Raw genomic sequence first — 14,473 nt, forward strand, 5'->3', positions numbered from 1 at the left:
GAAAATGAGCCATTTCCCAATATTATATGACTAATGCTATGATACAAGGATCCTTAGAAAAAACGTAAATAGATAACACTCGTCTGTGACTTCTAAGAAAGAATATAAAACTTAGAATTTTCACAGAATGAAGCTTGAAAACTTCCTTCTAGGGTTTTCATATAGGTTACTTTGAATTCTTGTTGTGTAATTTTCAGTGACTTACATCCTTTTTTAGGTGTATTTCCCTTTTTTTTGAAAAAATTATGTATATTTCCAATAGCTTTTGATGGGTAATAGAAGACTATTGAATTTGGAAATCATGGAATCGCATAAACTTTTTTTATTTAGATACTGCTATCAAAATGCAGTTCTTTTATAGTTTCGTCCCTATTGACAAAGGTTGCTCTTTGCTTACTGTCAATTACCGTGAGCCAGCTTTTGTACTGAAAATGGACCGTAGCAGCGCTTAGAATTTTTCAGTGTTCCAATATTTTTGTTTTTGACCATTAAACAAGAAATTAATTCAGCTCTGGGTATTGTTCAATTTATACCAATATTTGGTTATATATAGTTATAACAATGACCACTATGTATATAGTTATATATATATACAGTTATAGTTATATATATAGTTATAAACAACTCATTGTTTCTGTTCAGAAAAGCATACAGCACAACGACTGATAAATGAGCACGCGTTGATCTAGGCACTCGATATTTGCCGGGTTGCTTGTTTTCGCGTGCTACATGACCACCAATGTCTCAGTTCAACAAAGCGTAAAGCAGAAGTACTGATTAATATATCCATGTTGAATAATGCGATTTTAAAATGTTAGCCCCCTAACCTACTCTGTTTTGAGTTGCATGAATGGAATGCTTCTGTAGTTGGCTACTTGATATATGTAATGTGCGCAGTAGTGTGAACTGAAATGGTTTGTACCTTATCTTGTTCTGTGTTAAGTTGAAAGAATTGAGTGTTTGTGTGGCTGGTTAACATAACAACCCATTCCCCAGATAGAAAAGGAATAAAGCAAAACTACTAAATTATAGGCACGTGTTGAGTAGTGTGAATTGATAATCTCTGGATGCCACCGTGCTGAATTTTTAGTTGGGTGGATGGAATTGCATGCGTGGTTGGTAATACGAAGATATATTTCCTACTACAAAGAAGTATAAAGTAAAACTATTGATTAATTTTTTTTCACGAAGAATGTTTTTTCTTGAAGAAAAACATTCTTACTTTTGTTCTTGCTTTCCTCTATCTTACACAACTGCAAATTATAAAAAAAAAACATTCTTTTAAGAGGGATACTGCTCGCGGAAGTTTTCCTTGTATAGTTAAACAGAAAACATCCCTTTTTATTTTCTTGAAAATTGGGAAAAAGTTTATGAGCTTCTTAGCCTTCCAATTTGCTTTGGTGCACAATGGTTTCAAGCTTCCTTATAGAAACCCACAAGAAAGTTTGCTGTTGTGCTAAACTTTTATTTTAAAACTCTTGAATTAAATTACAAACTTTAGCAGAGATGAGAAAATTCAACCTATGCACAGGAAAACATTACAATGCTAGTATATAAAAAATTTTGCATATTACTCTGTTCAAATTACAAGGGAATAACTTTAGCGATTTTCTCGAGAATCCTGGATATTGTGGTTGCTTAATGACACAAAGACCGAAGTCAGAGATGACAGAGGTTGTAAAAATCGTATATTCAAACTATACACAATAACCAGAAAAAAAAAATTCCAAAAGTCATTCCTATATTAGAAATTCTAGAAGTTGAGAATATTAGTGTACCCAGCAAAATCGTCAAAACTTCTGTAAAGGAAAACAGCAAGCTGGATGTCACGGCAACATCGGATAAATGAAATCCGATAGTAACTGCGTCCTTAACTGTTTCCTTTATTTGGGATACTTACATTCTGACAATTCTGCTGTTTAAAATTCTAGTCTAAGCCGATAGCGTAGTATTAACATAAGATTAGCAGACGATGACCAACATAGACTATTCGGATCGTCTAAAATTACTTGGCAACTGTGTAGAGAATTGTAATCGTGTTCCTCACAGTCTGAACAAACAAGGCTAAGGCGGGATCTTGAAGTGAATGTAAAAGAAAGTATTTTAGAACGTAGCTAATGAAGGAAAGGAAGATGGATAGACGTTTATCAGAGCAATTCCTTAAGCATAATTTTAGACATAAATCTAAGTGATGAACACAGTTTAAAAAATTATCCAGCATGATCTTTCCCTATCTCACCATTATAAAAACCCGGACAGAGGTGCGAATGCTCCAGAGAACGTTTTTGCAGATATAAACATAATCGGAATTAGATCTTTTCACGGGTAGACAAAGAATAATCATCTGCGGAACAAGTACTGACAAAACCACTTGGCCGGCTCAACCAATAAGTGGATAATAAGTGCAGAAATAAGTGGGAGGAGCTTTTTGTTCGCACCTAGAATGAAGAGCGAGAAATCATCTGCGGTAAACTTACCGGATAATTATATAAACTGTGGTGATGAAGAACCACTTTAGGCATGGTCTGGGAATAAGGCGAGTGACAAAAACCTTCCGCTTTAAGGTTCATTCCGAATTTTGAGTTTGTTTGGCATAATAGGACTTTGCATCGTCAGTTCAGATCAGAATGATCTGCAAAATGTCACCACGGAATTCTGATTTCAATGTCTGTTTAAATTTTTATGGTCTTCAAATTTGTGTAGCTTAACTAAGATTTAGGACTTTTGATATTGTTTGTTTTATTTATTACAAGGGAGATAAAAGATCTCATCCCATAACCAGATACATTTTAAGTTGAGTTCCAGAATATTCTGAATATAACTGGTTAGTAGCCATTGGATTACCTTAGGACATAGCACCAACCCACAATACACTGCACGAAATATTTCTTCTAAAACGGAAGCTTAATGAGGCACGAGCGGGCTAAGATAATGAATGATTAAAATTACTGTGAGAATACCCCTAATATTATGACAGTGTAGCCTACTACGTCCAGTTACTTAGACTCATCCATGGAGCTGGTCAACTAATCTGACAAAAGGGATTAGAGAGTAGACAGCCAAGATTCGGCTGTGATGAAACTATAAAAATTTCAACGGGCTTCGCACTTTAGATTGGATGTGTACCTAATGCAGACAAAGACCATATCTTCAGAATTGGTTATTTAAATTGCCACAAGGGAGGAGTAGAAAGGCTGGACACCAAAGACTCAGCTGGGATGTAATTACAAACCTAGGGTGGAATTACAAAAAAAAACTTATATCTTTGGCGATTCCTTGGAGTGACCGAAACAAAGAAGATGTGAGGAAGAAGAAGTGTTCGTTGATGTCTTGACGCCACTTGGCTTAATGCAACGAAAATATTTTTGAAGCTACAACTGGAAATAAAAATTTTCTCAAAATAAAAAAAGAAAGAAAATCAAACAAAGAAGAATAAAAACACAAATGGCATAAAACTGCAATATACGTTTAATGAACTATTCACATTACGGCTAGTTGTGTCTCCCAGAAGAAAAAAAGGGAAAGAACCAATTCAGGTGTACAAAATAAACCGAAAACCGGACAGATGGCACACTTGATTAATCGATACGCTATGACCCATATTCCTACGTATCGTATTTATTTCTAAGCCAGAGAAATTTTAGACAATATGTTTTGATTTTAAACAGCGGTCTTTTTTGTCAAAACGTGAAAAAAGTGGAATTAGCGCACAGAAATACTACCATTGAACTGTTAGGAGCCGTAAGTAACTAAAATTTTATGCGGTTTTAGAATGAAGAATTAATTAAATGTGAAGTAGAACACAAAAACAAACATGTTTTCTGGATCAAATGTAGAAAATTTCTTTTGTCCACGATTTTATAAATAAAGTAGTTCTAAAGTGTGATATTAAATACTGAAGATTTTGAATATGGGTTTTGAAAAAGTGGAAGTAACTAATAATTTTGAAAAACTGCAATTAAACCCCTTTATAAGAAAGCTTGTAAGAGTGAATAAAGCAATTACAGAGGCATTCGGCTTGATGTCTGAAATCAGTCTCTCGTTATAATAGATTTAAAGAAAAGTCCCAGTTTTGGCATTTTATTTGCTAATGATACCAGATTGATTGCTTTTCATAGTCATTTGAATGAATTTTGACACATAATCGATGAAACAAGTGCTTATTATGCCAAGAGTAACGGAAGAGTTATAATTTGATATAATAATCAGACGCCTAGTAGTTACAAATATTGACGAAGACCACACTGCCTTTCCATATCAAACAAACACTACTTAAAAACAATAGGGAAATTTTTTCTAAGACAGTGCAATTTAAATTGGTGAATATTTTTATATGGTTGAACTTCGTTGAAGTAAGGATGTTGGGGCTGTTTTAAAAGTTTTTAAGAGCATTTTTAGTAATAAACTTCGTATTTTAATGTAAGTTTTATATATATATATATATATATATATATATATATATATATATATATATATATATATATATATATATATATATATATATATATATATATATATATATATATATATATATATATATATATATATATATATATATATATATATATATATATATATATATATATATATATATATATATATATATATATATATATATATATATATATATATATATATAATTTTTCTTTAATGTTGTGCTGAAGACGGCCCTTGGACATAGGGCCGAAATATTCACCGATTTAAATTGCACTGTCTTAGAAAAAATTTCCCTATTGTATTTAAGTTGTGTTTGTTCGCCAAGTAGTTCCTCAGAAGTTAGTAATTGATGCATCGGAGGATACAGCGGATTAAGTATATTCAACTATTTCTAAACTTTTCACGTTTTTCGATTTTTTCCCCTGAATTTTCTGAAAAAAATCAGATTTTCTGATAATCTACCTGAACATAAACGTTAGCAAAATATTATCAATTTGCATTTCGCATTATGGCCGTGTCACATCATAGTCACATCTATCGATAAAAAAAGCCAAATATCATTAATGACATGACAATTTTCTTGATTTTAGCGTCACACTTGTGTTTAAAAAACAAAAAATTAAAATTTATAGAAATTAGTTTTGAGAGTTTGCTCCAAGAGTAATTAGTGTCCAACTGTTCCCTACTAATGCTATTTCTTCTTGACTTTTGTCAAATTCCTCTCCCAGATAGAAAAAAAACCGATGTTCTAAGTTTCCACCTTTTCTAGTTTCAAAAGGTATGCCTTAAATGTTGACTCTGATTGGTCAGTCAAGAAATTTATGCTTGAAAGTTGAACAATGTTGAACTCAAGAAATTACGAACAGCGAACGTAATTGGCTCTTTAGTCGTGCGTAATTTTGATTTTATCGACAAGTGTGACTATAATTTGCCACGGGCATTAATGTTTGCTTATTTAAGACCGATTTTATTTTAGAAAGCCGAGTTGTTTGAGAGAAAAATTCCGAATAAACAGATAGAAATGTATTATTAAAAAACTAAAGGATGTTCATTCGTGTGTAAAATGAAAAACTGATTAAATGTAAAACAGAAGACGAAAACAAAGAGGCTTTCTAGGTTACAATATGGAAATATTCCCCTTGTCAAGGTAATCCGCCTCCCTCAATATTGGATTCCCAAAATAGTTCCACCTGCTGCGCAGAGGGGGCTTTCCTATTATTTAAAGATTAGAACCAGAATTCATTTCTTGTGTATGATTCTAAGTTGATTACTTTTTATAGTATTTTGATCAAAGCTAGACTGAATGATTGATCAAATCAGACCTGATCGTGTCAGAACCAAATGGGGAAAAGTTACTGATGCGTATATAGAAAATGAATGCAATGTTGTCCGATAAGGAATGATGGATTGGAACATTTTCATTGTTTTTTTTCCTGAATTCCTTTGGAAGAGATACTGATAATTAATGGTGGTTGCTAATGTGAGAGAAGAAGTAGAAAAGGATTACTAATGTTTATTTCTGACTAATTTTTGTTTTCTTGTAATTCTTGACTTTTTAGATGAGTATCTGTGTTTTGTTTTCACTTTTTTATGTATGCTTCACGGCTCCGTGACAAGAAATGATATGCCGCTAGTCCTCGTACTTACCACGCTAGTTACTTTTAAGGTGTTTATTATACCTTTTCTTAAACGCCTCAAGAGAAGGATTTTCCGGGATTACACATACTGGGAGGCCATTCAATATGACGACGAATCGTAGAGCGCAACTTGTCTTCAAGTATTCTTGGGGGGGCGGGGAGTGTACCCTGCACAAAATAGTCCTGTCGAGCTGTACTTTGGCGAGTTGTTCGCAAAGCCTTTACTCAATCTTGAACAAGTCTTTATACCTCCTCAGATGGAGGACAATGCATGTATTTATAGAACACGGACATTAAAACCACATCGCATCAATAGTGGATTGACTACAGGGATTTGGCATCGGAGTTCCTTGAAATTGCTGCACGAACCGCGCGGTTTTGGACACGTTGAAGAGGAGCGATGTGGCTAGTTGGAGTGCCAGCAAAGAGAGGACAGGTATTTTATATGAATGGTCTACTACGTAACATCAATAGTGTCGAAATATACTCTCAGGGAGGAGTCTTTTGCATCTTAGGAAGACTCGTAGTTTCCGGGAGCAGATCCTTTTAATATAGAGCTTTATTGTATTGAAATTACACGTTCCTAATACTACCTAAAATTAAGTGCTTTTATCAGTTTAATAGTTGAGTTTCTTTTGGTTTTTGTTTTTCTGCGATAAGTTACTTTTTTTTCTGCTGAAAAGATTCTTACAAAAGTCAGTAAGCAGACCCCTCCCCTCCACAGTGAAACATTGCCCAAATTAAAGTTTCGCCCATTTTTTTAGTAGTAGTAGTAGAGTTGTTAGTAGTAGTAGTAGTATTTCTTTACATTTCTTTTTAATTGGTAGGGTAGTGTGCTTTAAGAAATTATTTAACATTAAACTGTATTTCAGAAATTTTGAGATCTTGCTTTGTGATATGACAAATAGCGTAGTAAATTACTAATATGTTCAAAAAGCAGAAACTAGTAGAATAATTAGATAGTATTCTATTAAAAATTCTACCAGAGATCATTGTCCAATCTAAATGAATTATTCTTAGAAAAATCCAAGGGCACATGCGGTTTTGAACAATTTCTTTGAGAAAATACCTTGCTATTTAAAGAAAGTGTGCTTTGATGTAGTGGCAGTGACAGTGACATATGTATTTAGAAAAAGACAGTGAATGGGGTCAAGGTCTCTGCCCTAATTACACGCCAGGCTAGGCCTAGGACAGAAATAATATTTGAATAAAAGAAATGGTTCATTTGAATAATAGTTGGTTCTGTCACAATTGTATTCTAGCCCCCAACCTCTCCCCAATGAGAGCAGATAGCCTAATCTATATCTCTAGGCATCATTCAAAACAAACTTTACAGATTTTGAATAAGACAGCCCAAAACTGCAGCTTTGATGTTTGACAATTTTGCTATCTTTCGATAGATGAGTTTCGGCTGTATCTAACTAGCAAATTATGTTGTTTGAACTTAGTTGTTTTTTCTTTATATTGGAAAATAATTTTAAAAGGTTGTGAAAGACATAAGAAAGCTGGAAAATTATCATATTTCTAAGTAAGCTTATATCATTCTCTAAGAAAAGTGTTTAAGTAATGTTATATATGATTATGGCTCTAACTAAAGACCCCGGAAACTTGAATCTGGACTTGTCCCAGTTAAAGATAGGAACGGGGCCATGATAAGGAAAGAGTTAAATAGAGATGGGCAGAACATTTTGAGAATGTGCTAAACCGGGATAGAGTTACAGGAAAAAATATAGAGGAAAATGAGAAAGTTTGTGACACATTGGATTTGAAAAAAGATTTATTTTGTGAGGAAGAATTAGAGACAGTACTAAAAGGATGAAAAAATAATAAGGCCCCAGGTGCTGATAGTGGGGTAAATGAGTTTCTCAAATATGGGGGCTCTGAGGTTAGAAATAAGTTACGGAAAATTATGAATATGATTTTGGAAAAAGGGGAAGTACCTAGCGATTTTAGGAAATCCTTAATTAAACCACTGTATAAGAAAGGTGGTAATACTGAGTGTGATAATTATCGAGGCATTAGTCTGGTCTATGTAGGTAACAAATCTCTTAGTATAATGATACTTTTTAGACTGAGAGATGCTGTAGACAAAGTTTTAAGAGAAGAACAGTGCTGTCTTAAAAAAGGTAGAGGATGTGTCGACCAAATTTTCACTCTTAGGCTAATAATTAAGAAGTGCCTGAGTTATCAAACACCGTTAATCCCCAGTTTTAGAAATTCTGAGCAAGCGTTCGATTTTGTAGATAGAAGAGCTTTAGCAAAGGTCTTATCCTTGTATGGTATACCCGACAAATAAATTAAAGTGATTAGTGATATGTACGAGAATAACACTGCTCCGCTTAAGGTAGGAAATGAGGATAGTAGCTGGTTTCGTAAAAAATCAGGAGTTAAGCAGGGTTGTGTTCTATCCCCCTTTATATGAATAATTTTGGTGGACTTTGTCTTAAGGAGCACGGCGAGGGCAATGGAAGACCACAAAACCAAATGGGGAGGAAAAAGTCTCCTGAGCTTAGATTATGCTGATTATTCAAACATCCTAGATCAAAGTGTGAGCAAAATGAATGAACTTTTAGAGGTTTTGCGAGTTCAGAGTGCTAGAATAGGTTTAAAAATTAATGTTCAGAAGACTAAGTCACTAAGGCTAGGAATAAATGAAGATGAAAAGGTGATGTTAGGGTGGAGAGCTTCACTTACCTAGGCAGTATTATTAGTAAAGACGGTGTGAGCAGTGAAGATGTTAAAATTAGAATAGTCAAGGCTCAGGGTGTTTTTTCATAGCTAAAGGAGTTTGGAATTATAGAAAGATGGGTCTGCAAACCAAGATTAGAATATTGGAAGCTACAGTGATGACAATGGTCATTGGTCAAGAAGCATGGGTGCTTCGAAAAGTGCATGAAGATTTTTGAAAAGCGAAAAACTGGTCAATCTGAAGCTGACTGACCGTATTTCAAATTCTAGGCTGTGCTAAAAGTGTGGTTCAGTCTCGCTTTCTAGGGCTATAGTGAGAGAAAGATTGAGATGACAAGGGCAAGTTCTGCGGATGAAGGATAACATATTGCAGAGGATTATCCTTTTCAGCCAACCGTCTAGGGCTAAACGGGTAGCATGTCGTCCGCGGTTGGAACGGAAAGCAGATCGTCCGTGGTTCGGGTGGGAGGATGTCATAAAGAAAGATTTAAAGGAATGGAGACTTCCTGGAAGGGTGTAATGAGGGAAGCTTTGAATAGATTAGAACGGAGGAGGAGCGTGCGCAGCTGTGTTGGCCTCAGGCGCCTTCGTGCTGCGGTGAGTTGTTAGTAGTGGTAGCAGTAAAGGCCCCGGAAAAGAAGACAGACCCCTTGATACCCCTATATGACTCTTATAGGCTTGCTTAATCAGAAGTGAGGAGGAAGTTCTTTTTGAATCTCCACAACAGGTTTGAGCCTCTCAGCCATCTTGGTGAAGCACCCTATATGGAGTAGCATCAGAAACACTTTCAAGGATGTTGGTAAGAAAGTAATTGGACATAAAAAGAGGCACAGGGACTGGTGGATCTTTGGTAAAATTTGGAGCTTGATCCATGAAAGAAAAACCCTGAAACAAAATTTGTTTCAGCAGGGTTCCAGGACGATGCGGTAATGAAGCTGCAGTGAGATGAGTTCAGATGAGTGGAGGCCAATCAAGATATCTCTGGATCATCTCCGGAGTGAAGCTAAGCTGTGCCCTGTTCCCTTTTCTCTTCATACTGGTGATAGATTACATCCTCCGCGGATGCACAAATTACGGAATCTCAATCAAAAACGAAAAGAGAATTGCAGATATAGACTGCGCAGACGACATCAGTCTCCCTAAATCACACAAGCAGAAATTCCAACAGTTCTTGGATGTTGTGAGGGATAAATGAAAGATAATTCATCAAGATAAATGCAAGATAAATGCATCAAAACTAAAAGTATGGCTGTCTCGGGATCCCCCCTCAACAGTGTGGCAACGAAGATATAGAAAAAGTTGTCCAGTTTAAATGTCTGGGAAGTAGAGTAGAGAATACAAGGGTAATAGACGACAGGCTAGTAGCTCGTTTATCAGGCTTAAACAGATTTGATGTTTACAGAAGTTCTCAAACCGGCTAAAACTTCAAGTCTTCAATAGTAATGTCCTCCCATTTATGCTGTGCGAATGCTGGAAGTTAAATCAGCAGCAAGAGAAAAGACTTCAAGGCTTTGAGAACCACTGTCTGCGAAGAATCCTCAACATAAACTGGACACAACAGCCTCGAACTAAACAATACGCTAAATTACTGGGCAAACTCTAGTCATCTACATGACAAGGACCCGAAGATGGAAAACTTTGGCATTGCTGTATAAATGAAAGACGATCAAACACCAAAGTGCATCCTCCAGTGGCAACCAACCGGAAAGCAGCAAAGGGGAAGACCAAAGAACACACTACGCCGAACATAGCAGTGGTTTCTTCTAAATACGAATACGTTCATACAACCACACTGAGAAGACGTTATGGCAGCAGCCCATTTGAGGGACGACTGGCGTCTCTTCGTCAATGCCCTGGGTGCCTCCGGAGGCATATGAAGATCTAAGGTCTAAGGTAAGGAAAGTCAATCCAATGATGTATGTATCATGCCCTTACGGTGCAACCTACAGCTCCTGGCTTGTCACAAAATCCAATTCAGATGGTGCAGATAATACAAAATATAGAAGCTTTACGTGAAAAAACACAAGACACCAGACAAGCCAGACGAAACAAAATAAAGCTGTACTTGCTGTGGGAATACAGTCGTGAATATGATGGTTGTGCATTTACGTTAATTCAAAAAACAACGTTCTATGCTCCCTTTCATTCCAAAAAAAACTGCAGCTACTAAGCCACTAAATAATTAGCTAAGCGTAACTTTAATGTTAAAAAACTGATTCTGTTCGAACTAAAAATCATTTCGACAAAATTAAATAGATAAATACGATTTCCAGATAAAATCTTGAGACAATTTTCATTGGAATATGGGTTTTCTGGACAGAAAGCTATCTGATAATGATTGTATAATTGGGGTAAGTACTTTTAATTAATAAATATTAACAAATTAGCAAAATAAGGCAAATAAATGTGTTTTTTGTATCAAGCAGTTTTTGGTAATAAACTGTAAACGAGGAGTAACTCGTGCTAAAAGTAAGTGAAACCTTAAAAAGTGGAATTTTTATAACAACATAATAACTGTATAACTGTAAAGTGAACCTAAACAGCAATAAGAGTAACAAAGTCGCTAAAATTAAACACTTGCTAAAATCCAGCAACTTGTGCTAAGTGCTAAAAGTAACTGAAACTTAGAAAAAACGGAATTTTGAAAACAACATATACATTAAAAAAAAACATTTTTTTTTATCTTGAGCCCAAATACACCGTCAATTTTTATATTTTTTACCCAGCCCACATCCCACTCTTAACCTTAAGGTTTTACTTTTTGTTCAAATGCTTTAATAAGGACTGCTCAAACAAAAGAGTCTTAAATTGAATTAAGAAGTATTTTAAAACACTTTAAAGCTTTATATTAAAGATATGGAGGTTGAAGAAGGGTAGCCCCTCCCATATACGGAATAATTTCTGTTGGTTTTAAGTTTTTATGTTTAAATATAATATGCGTCACCAAGTGCTGAAAAAAATGCAAAACCATGCAGTAATTAAGGTGGACCAAGGCTTGTAGATTTTGTAGAAGGAGCAGAAAACGACTGTTTAAACAGCTGCTCGCATGCGCAAAAATTTCTGCTCGCTTTAATTTTAATGTTGTTCTTTATTATTTTTTTTTTATTTGATACAAAAACATAACCAATAAAAAAGAAACTCAGTTAAGACTGAAAACTATTGAATAACTAAAATATGTACGTACTTTTACGAAAAGTTTTTCCCTTGATTCTCCAGGATACAGTGGGTTTTGGATCACTGCCAACTTCACATTTCACCAGGAAATCCCTGCCTTCAGGAGCTAGCTGTACTTCTGGAGCGTCAGTAAATGTAATCGGCTCTGCAAAAAAAAGAGATGTGTCTACCGTTACGAGTGTTTTAGGCGACAGAAGCGAAAAATATAGTTTCCCCAATTACCATAAAGTAGTTTCAGATACGCTGGAAAAATTACGTCCCTGAGTTGAGGAGAACTTAAAAAAGAACGCTAAAAATAGGCGACTTATATGGTAAATAATGGCAAAAATCATAAACTTTTGGATTTAGGATAAGGTAAAGTCAAAATCAACTATAAGATAAGGTTACCGTTTGATATAAAAAAAATCTCTATACACAGGCTTACAGGCAGGGGTGGTTTAAGGAGAAAAAACGTACACTTGTCCCGGGCACAATATTTTAGAAGCGCAATATGTCAAATAAATAATCTAAGGTAACGGCTAAAGTGATTTTGTAATTTTTGAAATTTTATTTTTATCAAAATAAAGTAGAAATTAAAGAATAATTTATTAATTAATTATTAAATTGAAAATAATTCCGTTATGTTAAGATTTGGCCTGAAAATTTTGCGAAAAACAGGGAGTGGGGGGCTAATCAAGATTTTACCCCGGCACAAGAGAGGCCAAAACTGCCACTGTATACAGGTTATTGTCAATGTTTTGTCTTTGTAATGTTACCTTGAATGAAGAAACATTTCATGTCTTTTTTTATTATCCTCCTCTGTGTTTTTCAAAAATTCTTTTATGTTGTTCCTGCTTCAACTTATAAAAAGAAAGAAGAAGATTTTATCAGTATTTAAATTACTACTTTTACTAGTATCCCACCATTATTAATATTATTATATTTTCTTGGTCTCTAAGACTTTTTATTTCTTTTTATTTGTCGATTAAATATATATATATTTTTTTTACGAAATCTTAATTTATGGATTTAGAAGTCAAGACAGAAAGATTATGGACAGAATTAAAAAATGTAATCTGTCATTGAAAAAAAATCCCTTGAAGTTTTAAAATACTGCGCTGCAACACAGCTTGATATTAATACTCTGTGCCACCGTGTATGTGTTTCTTCCAAATTAATATCATTATTTGAAGCTGACGAGAAATTTTTAAAGGACGTTGAAGGTCATAGCAATGTTAGGCCTTAACTTTAGTGGGAAATCCAGATAATTCGTCTGAATGCAGTGTCTGAAACCCCAAAGAGCGCGATTTTAACATACAATTTTTCCAATTTTCATGAAAGCTTAATCGGGCTAACCTTGCACGCTAGTAAAATTCCCTTATCCTCTCCTTTGAGTTCAACTCTCTAAATCAATATTTTTTTAACAAAATTTATATTTCTAAAGATGCTTTTCTTCGTGTAAAAAATCATGTCCTCAAAAACAGGAAGGTGTAAAGAAAGCGCTTTCCATCCCTTTTTACAAGCTCAATTGAAGGATATATTCCCAACTTTCGATTCCGTAAAACCCTCATTAGTGCATATCCAAACGTCAGCGGCACGATATACTGTAGTTAAGGGTCTTGTGGTGTAATTAGAAAACCTCTATGCTCATTAAACACTCATGCAAGCTGCATGTTTGAAGCAGTGCTTGTTTCCTAGAATTTATCGGTTTTTCACCCTCCTTCCCAGAAATGAAAAGCGGAAGCAACAGGAAGCAACATGTTTGTTGTTCTGGCGTAACTTTGAAAAAGGAATTATTAGTTTCCAATATCCATAAATAATTATTTCAGTGCCAAAACACAACGGAGGAAAAGAAAAAACACAAAACTGTTGTTTCCTTTCTTATTTTCTCTCTGGAAATCAGTTACTCTGAACAAAATGGCTATCTTAAAATTTTTATTGGATGTGTTTGGGGAAATGGTGGGCGTAGAAGGGGTGTTATATGCCTTCCGATCACTTTCGACTATTAAAGAAGGCACCAGCTATTCCAATTTCCAATCAAATGAGCCCTTTTCGAAGTTTCTACGACAACTCCTCGATACGAATTGCCCTGGTATGGAAAAAAAAAATACATTGTGCCAACATTGTTCTTTACATCCGAAAAAATTTCTTCTACATCTTCCTACGAACCGATATACATGGCGAGCCCAAGATGACAGTATCTTTCCTTAAGAAATAGATTGGCCGGTATGACGGTTGAAGCTCCGAGGTCGCTACCGATAATTAAAAAAAGGAAAAAAAAACAAAGAAACGGTGGCGTATTAGTGCCGCTGCCGCCGATAGAATCAGCGGCGGCGTCAGCGCACGGATGCTAGCTCGGCAGCGCGCCGCCGAATTTTTTTCGGCGGCGCGCCGCCGACTTTTGGGCGCGGCTTCGGGGTCTACCTCTATAGCTACCACACACAGTTGTATCACCTTTCTTATAATGTGGTTTAATTAAAGCTATCCTAAAACCAGTAGGGACTTCTCCTTTTCAAAAATTAAATTTAAAAAAAAAGATTTTTTCCACTGAAAGTAAG

The 14,473-nt window shown here is 35.1% G+C and overlaps 1 protein-coding gene across 1 annotated transcript in view; it reads right to left on the bottom strand.

Annotated features, from left to right (window-relative positions):
- The window catches only part of LOC148950935 (neural cell adhesion molecule 1-like), a 256,145-nt gene that overhangs the window by 135,870 nt on the left and 105,802 nt on the right, over positions 1–14,473 (bottom strand). Inside the window, exon 4 of the mRNA XM_089090517.1 lies at positions 11,947–12,081. Within this exon, the coding sequence (XP_088946643.1) occupies positions 11,947–12,081 (135 nt within the window). The remainder of the gene's footprint in view (positions 1–11,946; positions 12,082–14,473) is intronic.

The sequence above is a fragment of the Artemia sp. Qi Xiang Cuo genome, chromosome 6, assembly GCF_049724085.1.
Source record: "Artemia sp. Qi Xiang Cuo chromosome 6, ASM4972408v1, whole genome shotgun sequence".
Lineage (NCBI taxonomy): Eukaryota > Metazoa > Arthropoda > Branchiopoda > Anostraca > Artemiidae > Artemia > Artemia sp. Qi Xiang Cuo.